The following is a 14,829-nucleotide window of genomic DNA, read 5'->3' on the forward strand; positions in this document are numbered from 1 at the left end:
TGTCTCTCACTGTTAAAATACACCTACCATTAAAATTATAGACTGATCATTTCTTTGTCAGTGGGCAAACGTACAAAATCAGCAGGGGATCAAATACTTTTTTCCCTCACTGTACAGCCAAGGCTACACTAGAATGGTTTAAAAACAAGAAGCTGAGTGTCCTAGAATAGCCCAGGCAAAGCCCAGACCTCAGTCCAATTGAGAATTTGTTGCTGTAAACCAACGGTGTCCATCCAATTTCAGAGAGCTTGAGCAATTTTGCCAAGAAGAATGGGCAAACATTACAGGAACCAAATGTGTAAAGCAGGAAGAGATTTACCAATAAGCACTCACAGCTGTAATTGCTGCCAAAGGTGTTTCTACCAAGTATTGACTCAGGGGGTGAATACTTATGCAACTAACACATTTCAGTTTTTCATGTTTAATTAACGTTTGTTTCACAATATAAACATATTTTGCACCTTCAAGGTTTTGTCTTTGTGGTGTTAATCAAAGGGGGACAATCCAAAATAAATACATTTTCATTCCAGATTGTAAGATAACAAAATGTGAAAAAATCCTTATGCAATCCATTGTAACTTTCCAAAAATGATCTAGCTGAGTAAAAGCAGAATACTGTTCAGAATTCATTACTCTTCTGTCATACTCTCTTAAGGCCTCAAGCTAACTAGTGGCCTGAGTTGCCCCCTGACTGTTTGCTGTTCTGCTGCAGGGCCGTTTATCAGTGTGCTCCTGTCCCGGCTGGAAAACATGCTGGAAAATTCTCTACATGTCAACCTGCTGCTCACAGGCATTGTTGCCCAGCTGGCTGCCTACCCACAACCCCTGCTGCGCTCCTTCTTACTGAACACCAACATGGTCTTCCAGCCCAGTGTTCGCTCACTCTACCAGGTACTCTCATCCCTCCAGAACCTGTCAATGTAAATCATACTTTGGTATGTTTAAGCTTTTAAGTACATATCAAACTTCCCCTTGAAGCTGCAAAGGAATATCTTAAGACCTTTTTCTATCATTATAACTGAAGGTTTACACACATTTTCTATTGTGATGTGTTTCAGTCATTAAACTGAATTATAAATAATACATAATTAAAATGTGTGACGCAGTAGTTCCTAAAGGAATCCCCTCAGCCATGATATAAACAGTAAAGACTGCTATTGCAATACTGTCGTTTCTTCACCCCCATGCTTAGCCTCTTGTCTTGGTCTTGTTGGCCTCCTTGATGGAAATGTAACTCTGTATTATGTTATTCTGCAACTGTGGACAGTTACTACATGGGTGGTGCCATAAACTTAGTTTGATATGTAGCTTACTTGACCCATGGAAGATGTACAAATGATTTCACATGAAGAAACATGATACCTTTTCTTGCTGGTGCTCTAGACTGTGCTCTTTAATCCTCAGGTACTTGCATCTGTGAAGAATCAAATTGAGCAGAATGCATCCACAAAGAAAGACTTCCCAGAGCTAGTGACAGATGCTCAGGAGTTCCTGCTTTCTCAAGAGGATGCTCTAATTAGCAGAGGTTAGCTTAATTTGACTTATTTCCTCTAGAATAGTTTGTGTTTCATGTATTCTGCTTCATTTGCAATACATTTTAATAAAGATATATAGACTGTAGAGAAGTAGGAATCAAATAGAAAATAGAGGTTGTTTGGGGTTTCTTGAAGCAAACAAGATGTCAACATTTTTGTGTTCTTGACTCTACTCTCTGACATCACAGCTTCTGGAGAATTTGACACGTTAAGTTGCTTCAATCACACTGGACAGCAGGTTGTTTCTCTACCCGTCAAGTGATGTCAGACAGGTAGCACTTCAGGGACACAGAATGCAAATGTGAAATGAATGCAATTAAATGCAAAAGTATATCTTGACAGTGATTGCATTAGACTTTTAAAGTCTATTAAGAATAAATAACAGTACCTTACTTAAACAGCTCAAGTAACAAGTGGTAATTATACCCTTGTTTTTCAGAACCCTCCTCTTTGCTCTTTAAGGATAATATATACCATTGGTATTGCTTTTCTTTCTTTCTACAGACAAAGGGGGCCATGTGTTTATAATGTATTATACTAGGAATCTTTGAGGCCTCCTCCCAGTAGTCTGGGACTGGTACTGCTTCTTGAAAATTAACCAGTGATTAAAAGCAAATAATTATCTTTTAATATGGGGTCTGGAAGCAAGCTGACCATATAATTGGGCTGTAGGCTACAGGTGTGAATAGTCAGGGTGGACAAGACACACAGTTGTAGATTATTAAACAGACACTGAGTAATCTTCATTTACATTGAAAAAGGGACAGTCAGTCAAATACTTTTATATTACATTAATATTGTTTATATTTAACAATGCTGACGTGATTCTACCCTACCATCCTTCATAAGGAATGTATCACTTTCAGTATACACCCCCCTCTTGTAACAAGAATGCTTTCTGCATCACCCTTTCTTGTAGGCATGCTTGAGGATCCCCTTGGTGCACATAATGGACAGTGGCCTCATGATCATGAAGAAAGAAGAGCTCAGGTGGTACTAAGCAGCAAGATAAAGCAAGTAACTCCCTATCCCAAGATCCCCCCCCAGGAAAGGAATGTTGTGTTTGCCACTGTTCTGTTCACAGAATTTCTCAAAGAACTTGCAGCCATTGCACAGGAACATTCAATTTTATCACATGTACCAATGGAGGAGTAGACTTTTATGTGCATTTGGTTTTCTTACTTTACTTTTCTGGACATTTTACTGTTTTTGGTAGACTCTGAAAAAAATATTTTGTATCTCGTTCCTGGCACTACTTGATGAAGTTACCTCTTTTGGTGGATGTAAACCTTTTTTTCTCTAAGGGGGGGATAGGGATTTACTGGAGGCTAATGTTTTGTTTGTAACCTGTAATCACTCTTTTATTTTGTACGGATTCTGTATGTACATATGTCATAAACACTTCTTAAATTCCACTATAAGCATAATAACTTGGAAGCCTTCTTAGAATGGTGTGCAAAGGTATAGTATTTCATGTACTTCCTTCTAAGGAGAGCTTGCTTTGTGGAGACATTGCTTAAAAATACTGAAACTCATGGCCTTGATGCTGAAGCCTGTTCAATAGTCCTGCACAATGTAATATTCCAGCTGGATTTCAGCTACAAATTTACCAGCCAATGTTTGGAAGAAAGACAGGAGCATAGAAAGTTTAGCCCTGTGGTGTATAAACTCTATTCTAGTCTATAGTATCAGTTGTCTTCAGGAAAAATATCTTTGTATTCCTCTGCATCTATGGTCACCTGCACAATAAGGACTTACTTATCTTTCTTCTACTTTTGTGGCCTTACACTACTGGTGGTACCCATATACTGTCTATCAACATACACTCACCTAAAGGATTATTAGGAACACCATACTAATACTGTGTTTGACCCCCTTTCGCCTTCAGAACTGCCTTAATTCTACGTGGCATTGATTCAACAAAGTGCTGAAAGCATTCTTTAGAAATGTTGGCCCATATTGATAGGATAGCATCTTGCAGTTGATGGAGATTTGTGGGATGCACATCCAGGGCACGAAGCTCCCGTTCCACCACATCCCAAAGATGCTCTATTGGGTTGAGATCTGGTGACTGTGGGGGCCAGTTTAGTACAGTGAACTCATTGTCATGTTCAAGAAACCAATTTGAAATGATTCGACCTTTGTGACATGGTGCATTATCCTGCTGCAAGTAGCCATCAGAGGATGGGTACATGGTGGTCATAAAGGGATGGACATGGTCAGAAACAATGCTCAGGTAGGCCGTGGCATTTAAACGATGCCCAATTGGCACTAAGGGGCCTAAAGTGTGCCAAGAAAACATCCCCCACACCATTACACCACCACCACCAGCCTGCACAGTGGTAACAAGGCATGATGGATCCATGTTCTCATTCTGTTTACGCCAAATTCTGACTCTACCATCTGAATGTCTCAACAGAAATCGAGACTCATCAGACCAGGCAACATTTTTCCAGTCTTCAACTGTGCAATTTTGGTGAGCTTGTGCAAATTGTAGCCCCTTTTTCCTATTTGTAGTGGAGATGAGTGGTACCCGGTGGGGTCTTCTGCTGTTGTAGCCCATCCGCCTCAAGGTTGTATGTGTTGTGGCTTCACAAATGCTTTGCTGCATACCTCGGTTGTAACGAGTGGTTATTTCAGTCAAAGTTGCTCTTCTATCAGCTTGAATCAGTCGGCCCATTCTCCTCTGACCTCTAGCATCAACAAGGCATTTTCGCCCACAGGACTGCCGCATACTGGATATTTTTCCCTTTTCACACCATTCTTTGTAAACCCTAGAAATGGTTGTGTGTGAAAATCCCAGTAACTGAGCAGATTGTGAAATACTCAGACCGGCCCGTCTGGCACCAACAACCATGCCACGCTCAAAATTGCTTAAATCACCTTTCTTTCCCATTCAGACATTCAGTTTGGAGTTCAGGAGATTGTCTTCACCAGGACCACACCCCTAAATGCATTGAAGCAACTGCCATGTGATTGGTTGGTTAGATAATTGCATTAATGAGAAATTGAACAGGTGTTCCTAATAATCCTTTAGGTGTGTGTATAATGCACCAAATACAAATTATAATAGTGATTTATATTTCTTTTGTACCTATTGCCTTTTGGCATTTCAAAGAGGGGATGACTTATGAAGTATCCATAAGTCCTTGGGATGCGAGTCTGAGTCATGAGTCATTGGAGGTAAACAATATCAAACAAATGCAAATGCTACTACCAGCACCAATGATCATAAGATTAACAATGGCAATAATATAAAGAATGTGATTTAAGTCACAGGGGTCACAATTTGTTTTACAGCTGAATAGATAAAAACTTTATGTCACAATGAACCATAAAGCTTTATTAAATCCAGAGAAAGTTTGTTCACTTGAACATGTTACAAGGTTTGGCTTATAATATAACATCAGACAAACAATGCAGTGAATCAGAATTATAACAACATTTTCAGAAAAGTGTTTAGCTACAATGTTAAAATCAGTCAGATTTAATATGTCAAGCTACTTATTTCAAATCTGCATCATGACACAATAACATCCTTCATTCAAATAAATAGGTTTCGTTTTCTAATCAGAGTACATGGAGTTAATGACAAATTAAATTATATGACTCCAGACCTAACTTACCAAATTGGATGAATATGTGAAAGATGCCTGTAAAAGTTAGATGTTGACCCCAGGTTGTCTTTGATCTTCAAAAGATTTTGAAAGTGCTGCATTTGATACATAATTGATATAGTGAGAGAGGCTGCCTTGCTTGTTATTAAGGTGATTCTCGCCTTTCCCAGAGCCACTGCTTCACAACATCTATTGGCACTGATATTACTGCAAAAAACATATGCATGCTTGTAGTCTGTTGCAATTGTACTCCAAGTCTGAGTGATGAAAAACACAAGTCAAGCAAACATGGTTGTTGGGTCCAAACAGCTGGAAATGTAGTCCATCCGATAAAGGACATAAGAACTCAAGCTGTCATTTATCAGCAAAAGTATGATTATTTGCACATATTTTAATGCATGTGTCCTTTGAGGACACCATTTCTCAATGCATTCATGTTTCTGAGTACTTAAAACAAATCTTGCAGTTTACTAATGAGCCTGCATGTAAAAAGAGAGGGGATCTGTTGTGCAAGTATAAGTAAACTGAACCCTGCCATGTAAAATGTACTTGGAAATCTCAGTTGAGAGTAAATATGCGGAACTAAGTGGGCAATTCAAACTGCCTTAAATGCCTTAAATCTAACTAATGGTGATTTGGATGGCCTGTAATTGGCTTTAAGAAGGCTAAGAAAGCCTCCATGGAAGTTTATTTGGGTTGGTCTGTACGATATTGAATGCATTTGGGGTTTCATGATTTATGCGTAAGCCTTATTTTAGTACTATTTGCACATGTATATTTGTAGAAAAATGAAAAATCCTATGCAAAATATACATATTATTGGGGAGAGTTTACGATATTTAATTTCAAAGATGGGGAAGGGTATTTAAATGTTTTAGTATTTTAAAGAAACCAATCAAAATGACTTATGTTGATTTTATTTTTCACAGAAACAAATACTTAAAATTATACTACTAAATAAGAACATTGATGATCATGTTGATCAAATGTTATGTGTTAATTCCCTTAAGTCTGGTATTGGTGGGGGTCTGCCTTGATGGACTGGAATTTCATTTATATACTGAAGCAGTTTAACGGGCTGTAAATGTTAGTATTTCACAAAATCATATCAGACTAACAGATATGTAAAATCATTGGCAAAGACATTCCAGAAGGTCACATTAGTCGCCTTGATTTTGTGAATTATTATTATGAGGTCCATTGAATGTTTTAAAGGAAAATATATTTAGCTACATGTTTGTATTGGGAAATGTTTGTTTTTCCTTTATAATATTCAGTCACCTCCTTTTTGATCAGTCACCTCTTTTATTCTTCCGTTGCCTACTATCAGCACCATACTGTTGATCAATTTGAGCACAGTTGTATTAATACTGGTGCCATCAGCTCTAACCTTGTTGTTTGGTGCTGGAGAAAAAACTGTGCTAAATGATTAATGCAATCATAAAATCTTGTAATAAGCCATTTGTTGTTGTTATTATTATTATTATTATTATTATTATTTGGTATCCTTTTCAACTAATAATGGAACAGCTCTGAGGAAGGTTTCTGGAAGAAATGGATGGCTGTGCAAACAACAGCATTTGTTTTTAATATAATATATATATTTACCACATTTTGCACTACCTAGCAACAGGTACTTTAGTGTAGCAATGTTTAATTCCCTTCAAATTATTATTTATGCTCCCTTTCCAATGGCCGTTGCTATAATATGCATTAGAAACTGGTGACCTGAACTTCTGTACATCTCTGATATCAATAATGTCTCTGAAACCACAAAAATGTATCCAATAAACACACTTCTTGCTCAAGAAAATGCCTTCTGCTTTTTCTTCATTGCCCGTTTCTCAGTTAACAATGTGTTATGCATGTTTTTTTTGGTTTGTTTTTTTGGGAGGGGGTGTTTTTATACTAGACTACTGAAGTTTTTAGATAAGGTAAAGACTTTTTCAAAGCATATTTTTTATGAGAGCATGTTAATAAGCAGAATTAGATATTAAACTAAACTTAATGAATGTACAATTATTGATTCAAGCCAAAGGCAGCAAAGTGTATGTATAATTCTCCTGGCTAATACCACCAATAAACACTTGTAAACAACAAAACCTTCAGCTCTTCTTAATAATATGTGACGCCACACTGGGAAGTGAAGATCTGCCCCGAGCTGCCCTGTGCCTCCCCCGACCCAGGGGGAGGGGAAATACCGGTAGAACAGCTGGCTTGCTGTCCCCACCATGACTGGCTCCCTGTCTCTATAAAATCCACTTCATTTTGTTGGGGGAGGTGAGTAGAATAGAAGAATTTCTTGATTGTAGGTTGTGACAATAATATCTCTTGAATGGAGCTGGAATTGTATTATTCATAATGTGATTTTTTTCTCTTGTATGTATGTAGGTAGGTAGTAATATAGGTAGGTAGCAGTAGCAACACTGCTGATTGTAAATCATGCCAATAATCTCTCTTGAATTGAATTGAATTGAATTGAGGGAAAGAAGAGATGTTCTGCACTCCCTTTCATCATTTGGTTGAAAAATGCAGCACAGACCTGCTAGCCAGCCAGTCAACCAGCCTGACAGACTGACTCACTGACTGACTGCTTGAGCATACAAATGCTGCTCACTGTGATGTCATCGCTCATCTGCCAATCAGGTGAGAGAGAGTGAGGGAGGAAGGGAGAGAGCATGCATGTGCTCTATGATGTCATCGCTGGCTCGGCTACAATGGGAGAATGAGAATGTGGAGAAAGACTGATATATAGAATTGCATTATACATCTTCTTATTTTCTTGGTCTCTATTGTGTATGTATGCAGTTCATTATGTAGGGAGGTAATTGTAGCCACAATGCTGATTGTAAGTTATGCCAATAATCTCTCTTGAATTGAATTGAATTGAATTGAACTGAATTGAGGGAGGGAGGAGGCAGTACTCACACCCTACTGTTCTTGGGTTGAAAAATGCAGCACAGACCTGTGTGCCAGCAAGCCAGCCAGCCAACCAGCTTGCCAGACAACCTGACAGACTGACTGACTAAGTGAGCATATAAAACCTGGTTAGTGTGATGTTATTGCTGATCTGTAAGTCAGGTGAGAGTAACATAATTTTTATTTCTATGTCTGCCAAGAAATAATAATAATAATAATAATAATAATAATAATAATAATAATAATAATAATAACAGAAGGAGGGAGGGACAGAGCATGTATGTGCTCTGTGATGTCACCACTTACTCTGTTACAATGGGTGAATGAGATATTGGAGAGAGAGAAGGAAACATAGAGTAGCATTATTCATATTCAAAATTGTTTTCTATATTATGTTTGTAGGTAGGTAGGTAGCAGTGGCCACACTGCTGATTCTAAGTCATGCCAATACACTCTCTTTGATTGAATTTAATTGTATTGAATTGTGTGAGGGAGGAGACTCTGTACACCCCCTTTCATTCTTTGGTTGAGAAATGCAGCACAGACCTGCCAGCAAGCCAGCCAACCAGCCAGCCTGACAGACTGACTGCCTGAGTATACAAATACTGGTCACTGTGATTTCATCGCTGATCTGCCAATCAGGTGAGAGTGATAGAGAGAGGGAGTGACAGAGCATGTATGAGCTCTGTGATATCATTGTTCACTCGACTACAACGGGAGAATGAGAATGTGTAGATAGTGAACGATATATAGAACTGTATTATTAATATTCTGATTTTGTATTCTTTATTATGTATGTTGGTTAGTGGGCATTTAGGTAGGTAGCACTGGCCACACTTCTGACTGTAAGTTATGCCAATAAGATCTCTTTAATTGAATTGAATTGATTTGAATTGATTTGAATTGAATTGAATTGAATTGAATTGATCTGAGGGAAGGAAGAGATGCTTTGAACTCCCTTTCATTCTTTGGTTGAAAAATGCAGCACAGACTTGCCAGCAAGCCAGCCAGCCTGACTGACTGAATGACATACAAATGCTGCTCACTGTGATGTCATCGCTCATCTGCCAATCAGGTGAGAGAGAGTGAGGGAGGAAGGGAGAGAGCATGCATGTGCTCTATGATGTCATCGCTGGCTCGTCTACAATGGGAGAATGAGAATGTAGAGAGAGAAAGGCAAACATAGAACTGTATTATTCATAATGTGATTTGTTTTCTTTTGTATGTATGTAGATAGGTAGGAATATAGATAGGTAGCAGTAGCCACACTGCTAATTGAAAGTTTAATTGAATTTAATTGAATTGAACTGAATTGAGGGAGGGAGGAGGCAGTACTCACACCCTACTGTTCTTGGGTTGAAAAATGCAGCACAGACCTGTGTGCCAGCAAGCGAACCAGATAGCCAGCCTGACTAACAGACTGACTGACTAAGTGAGCATATAAAAACTCTGTGATGTCATCGCTGATCTGCCAATCAGGTGAGAGTAATAGAGGGAGGGAGGGAGGGACAGATAATGTATGTGCTCAGTGATGTCATCACTTAACTCTGCTACAATGGGTGAATAAGATATTGGAGAGAGAGAGGGAAATATAGAACTGTATTATTCATAATGTGATTTTCTTTCTTCTGAATGTATGTAGGTAGGTAGTAATATACACCCTCCTAAAGGATTATTAGGAACACCATACTAATACTGTGTTTGACCCCCTTTCGCCTTCAGAACTGCCTTAATTCTACGTGGCATTGATTCAACAAGGTGCTGAAAGCATTCTTTAGAAATGTTGGCCCATATTGATAGGATAGCATCTTGCAGTTGATGGAGATTTGTGGGATGCACATCCAGGGCACGAAGCTCCCGTTCCACCACATCCCAAAGATGCTCTATTGGGTTGAGATCTGGTGACTGTGGGGGCCAGTTTAGTACAGTGAACTCATTGTCATGTTCAAGAAACCAATTTGAAATGATTCGACCTTTGTGACATGGTGCATTATCCTGCTGGAAGTAGCCATCAGAGGATGGGTACATGGTGGTCATAAAGGGATGGACACGGTCAGAAACAATGCTCAGGTAGGCCGTGGCATTTAAACGATGCCCAATTGGCACTAAGGGGCCTAAAGTGTGCCAAGAAAACATCCCCCACACCATTACACCACCACCACCAGCCTGCACAGTGGTAACAAGGCATGATGGATCCATGTTCTCATTCTGTTTACGCCAAATTCTGACTCCAATTTTGGTGAGCTTGTGCAAATTGTAGCCTCTTTTTCCCCCATTTGTAGTGGAGATGAGTGGTACCCGGTAGGGTCTTCTGCTGTTGTAGCCCATCCGCCTCAAGGTTGTACGTGTTGTGGCTTCACAAATGCTTTGCTGCATACCTCGGTTGTAACGAGTGGTTATTTCAGTCAAAGTTGCTCTTCTATCAGCTTGAATCAGTCGGCCCATTCTCCTCTGACCTCTAGCATCAACAAGGCATTTTCACCCACAGGACTGCCGCATACTGGATGTTTTTCCCTTTTCACACCATTCTTTGTAAACCCTAGAAATGGTTGTGCGTGAAAATCCCAGTAACTGAGCAGATTGTGAAATACTCAGACCGGCCCGTCTGGCACCAACAACCATGCCACGCTCAAAATTGCTTAAATCACCTTTCTTTCCCATTCAGACATTCAGTTTGGAGTTCAGGAGATTGTCTTGACCAGGACCACACCCCTAAATGCATTGAAGCAACTGCCATGTGATTGGTTGGTTAGATAATTGCATTAATGAGAAATTGAACAGGTGTTCCTAATAATCCTTTAGGTGAGTGTAGGTAGGTAGCAGTAGCCACACTGCTGATTGAAAGTTGAATTGAATTGAACTGAATTGAGTGTTGGAAGAACCGAAAATCCCGGATATCCTCAATCCAGGATAAATCCATTTAGCCTGACTTTGTTAAACCATGTATGAAGAACGGACCCCAGGTCTCAAACTGGAACACATATATCTGGAATATCTGTTCCTGAAGTGGATCTGAAACCACACTGTTTTGTTCTATGGCCTTTTCGCTAGTTTTCATTGTGAGGGCATAATACATATTGAACCCCAGGATGTCAAGTATGTCCCCAGTCTGCCTGATCTAAGAATGGGAAAAGGTGTACTGATCAGTTCTGCACATCCCATATCTCCTTTTGACTAAATCAATCTTCTTTTGAGAAGATTTTTTCCAAAAAATGTATTCCAAGAATGACTAGAAATTATAAGTCTGTTGAATTAGCCTAATCGCTAAATATTTCTCACATAACTCATTAAACCCTTGAATAGGCAATACTGAAGATCTTTTCTCACCTACTGTTGTCACTGCCACTTCTTCGAAAGGAAATCTTACCGTTTCTCAGTCCATATTGAAGACAAAACTGGAGTGCTTGTTTGCCCCAAGTAATTTGTTAAATTTTGCCTCCCATAATTTATCCCTTTTAACACAAACAAGAGATTATTGCTTGTTCTAGTTTCGAAAACATTGAATGCAAATTCCTCAGTTCATTCAAACCTTTTCTGCACTTCATTCCTCAATATTTCCTTACTGTACTAGAGTTTGTCATATGCAATTCTTGCTCTAATATTATGTTTTGTTCAAAACTCTCAGAATGCATGTTATTTATTAGCTCCTTCTCTTTCTCCCACCTCTGTTTCACTCACATATAAAAGTCTAAGTGACTCAGCAAAGTTACCTACCTGCTGCCTTCTTTTAACAAAAGGTGCATTGATTTCAGAAAAATCTAATTCCCTTTCGACAGGATTATCAAGCAAAATACTGAGAGAACCAATATTTCCTGTTGCTTTAATCTTTCTGTTTAAGTGACATGGAAAGTAGTAGCAAGTGGAACCTATAGAGTTTAAATAAATAAAAGGTGAAGCAAATTAATCTAGTCCCTTTTCGGACACTAATTCTGTAACATTTTTCCAGGAACAATAAAGTTAACTTTCAGTTAACTTTTGAGTTTGAGAGAAAAATTATCAAATGTTGCTATAATTGAGACAGTAATAAGTATATTTATTTGCATATAGTTAGTTTATTAGAATGTATTTTAGATTTAGATGTATCATTTTTGTATTTTTATAGTATTTAATTCCTTTTAAAGAAGTGTATTGTTCTAGTGTATTAGTTTATATATTGTATTTTAGACAGTATATTGTATTTAAGTTTATTGTTATATAATCTAAATGTGATTATGCAAAAAACACTAAGCATACAGGTGCTCTTGAACTTGTTTATTGCAAAGACATTTTCTAGAAACATACTCACATTGGCTCAGCTTCAACCTACCTCACCTTCCTTGAGTCACCCTACTGTATCGTATCTTAGATAGTGTGGTTGTTTAGGAAAGTACATTAGTAAAACGTGGTAAATTGATGTTGGTTAAACCATACATATGAATAGAACTTATTCTCGTTTAAATATAAAGTCTCAAATTGCTTCTCACCCATTCCTTTCTCCACTCACTTCTCTTCCATTTCTTTCTTTTTGGAAGCAGCATTGGCTTTTGATTGATCACCCTCTGCTGGGCACCGCTGGCTCTGCAGGCGTCCCTGGATCAGAGTCCTTGGTATTTGAGTAGTTTTATTTACTAATGTATTTATATTTATGTATTTATTATTCTTGTCTTGGTGGCAGAATAAAACAGTGGTTGACTTTCTCCCACAAGCATGTGTTTTATTTATTTTTTTCTTTGTTAATTTGCTTCTTGGTTTATTTCTTAACCCAGCACTTACTTTCAGCTTTTACTACAATGCAGTGATTTTACTCACCCACTGCTATTACCTTTACCAAGTCCTTTCTCAAAGTACCCTCAACAGTTGTACTCAAACTCAAAAGTTTAAAAAGTGCATTTGCCTAATTAGTTAAGCCTCCCCCAAAATGTATATTTGTTAACCGGTGTAATTATGATAATCAAAATTCACAAGATTAAAATTACAATGGCATCTATAGTTCTGGAAAAAATTAAAAGACCTCTGCAATTTTTTCTTAAATCAGCATCTCTACATGTATGGCAGCCACTCCATTCCATTCATATTTTTATTTGGAATTTGGGAGAAATGTTGTCAGTAGTTTATAGAATAAAACAAAAATGTTACTTTTACTCAAACACATACCTATAAATAGTAAAACCAGAGAAACTGATAATTCTGCAGTGGTCTCAATTTTTTCCAGAGCTGTAGCACTTGTATTATTAATTATGTATATGTTGTGTGGTTAATTATTATTAATGAGAAACAGATTAGACAAGATAATGTCATCAGTCCATGTAGTTAACAAAACTAAAATCACAAATGATCCCTGGGTCACCCATTAATTACTCATACTTTCTGGTCTCTTTATTTAGAATTACCTGAGATTTGGTGTACATGAGGATCCCCTCATTTTAACCTTAATCCTAAACTCCTATCCACAAACCCCAATCCCCAATTTAAGCCCCAAAACCCTCATCCCCAATCCCTAATTGTACTAAACAAAACAACCCCGAAAAACCAAGGCTTCCTATGTGGCAAAGCCCTTTCCTTCTTAGTGTAGCACAAAGGACGCACAAATCATTCAAGTGTCCTGATCAGATGGCAGTTTTATGAGTTAATCGTGCCTGGATTGTTTTTTTTAAACCCAACTGTAAATATTATACTAAACCAAACAAATCCCAAAACTGTTTTCTCTATTTAGAAATCATCATCTGGTGATTTGATATTTATGAGTTACAACAGTTGCCAGATACCAAGACCTGAACTAGTTTACTAATTAATGCTGAAATTAAACACTGTAATCCCTTTCATAGGCTTCCAAATAACAGTTAGGCCTTTCAGCTTAGTATGGGATCGGCTAGCAGTGCAGTGGGGTAAAACTCGGCATCATTCCCCTTTTCCTCTTCAGATAGTAATATGAACCTATTATATACAAACTATATATAAAGTATACATATTTTAAAACATTTTAGACTGAATAATAAAGTATACTTATCTTAGTATATTAAGCAATTAACAGCTGTCTTGCTAGGAAATACACGTTGTCACCTATATAACACTATGGCTGTCCCAAGGGTCACTCAAATTTACTGATGATGTCACATTAGCTACTAGTGTTTAGATTTGATTGACATGTAATCCATATAAACAAAATAAAACATCTCTTGTAGTCTAAAATAAGTGATCTCGAACAGTAATGTTTGTATGTATTTGTGCAAGCCCACGGTTTATGTATTTTATTTTACTTCCATTACATGTTAACCTTCTAAGAGCACCCTACTCATAGTCAACTGTATGCGCAGTGACCTATGCATGTTAACTTTTGTATTTTTCTTCAATTCAGAAAAAGTGTCGGAAATAGCCAACCGGTGTAAAGCATTTGATGAATATACCCCAGTATTAAGTAATATCTAAATAAACAACTGTACAGAACTGTACAAAGTAGTAAATACTAAAGACATCAGAACACAGTAACCTTCAAAGTCGGTTTAACTATAATAAAAATACTCCCTTTTACATTTGAGAAAATTATATATTTTACTCTTTATAATAATAATAATAAATAATGCATAATTTAAACTTATGCTGGTTGTTCCTTGTGAAATACCAATTTTCTCTTGCACAGCTTACATTCAGCTTTATTTGGGGTCTGTGGGGTGCATTTAGCAAAAACATTCCAAACAGCAGATGGTTTGAGACATTTGATTTGTTTAACGTACTCATTTTTATTGCACATCACTGTAAATATGGCGGATAAAGAAAAAAAT

General features: G+C 37.7%; 1 protein-coding gene and 1 long non-coding RNA gene across 3 annotated transcripts in view; both read left to right on the top strand.

The window, feature by feature from the left end:
• The window catches only part of fhip1aa (FHF complex subunit HOOK interacting protein 1Aa), a 62,255-nt gene extending 58,688 nt beyond the window's left edge, over positions 1 to 3,567 (top strand). For both annotated transcript variants that reach the window (XM_066718463.1, XM_066718464.1), the window contains 3 exons: positions 713 to 891; positions 1,405 to 1,525; positions 2,455 to 3,567. In XM_066718463.1, the coding sequence (XP_066574560.1) occupies positions 713 to 891; positions 1,405 to 1,525; positions 2,455 to 2,690 (536 nt within the window). In that variant the 3' untranslated portion in view covers positions 2,691 to 3,567. The remainder of the gene's footprint in view (positions 1 to 712; positions 892 to 1,404; positions 1,526 to 2,454) is intronic.
• Positions 3,568 to 7,889: 4,322 nt separating this feature from the next.
• Positions 7,890 to 9,544, top strand: LOC136764096 (uncharacterized). The gene is made up of 3 exons (XR_010821133.1): positions 7,890 to 8,000; positions 8,111 to 8,713; positions 9,057 to 9,544. It is a non-coding gene; the product is annotated as an uncharacterized LOC136764096 (long non-coding RNA).
• Positions 9,545 to 14,829: the final 5,285 nt, after the last annotated feature.

The sequence above is a fragment of the Amia ocellicauda genome, chromosome 12, assembly GCF_036373705.1.
Source record: "Amia ocellicauda isolate fAmiCal2 chromosome 12, fAmiCal2.hap1, whole genome shotgun sequence".
NCBI lineage: Eukaryota > Metazoa > Chordata > Actinopteri > Amiiformes > Amiidae > Amia > Amia ocellicauda.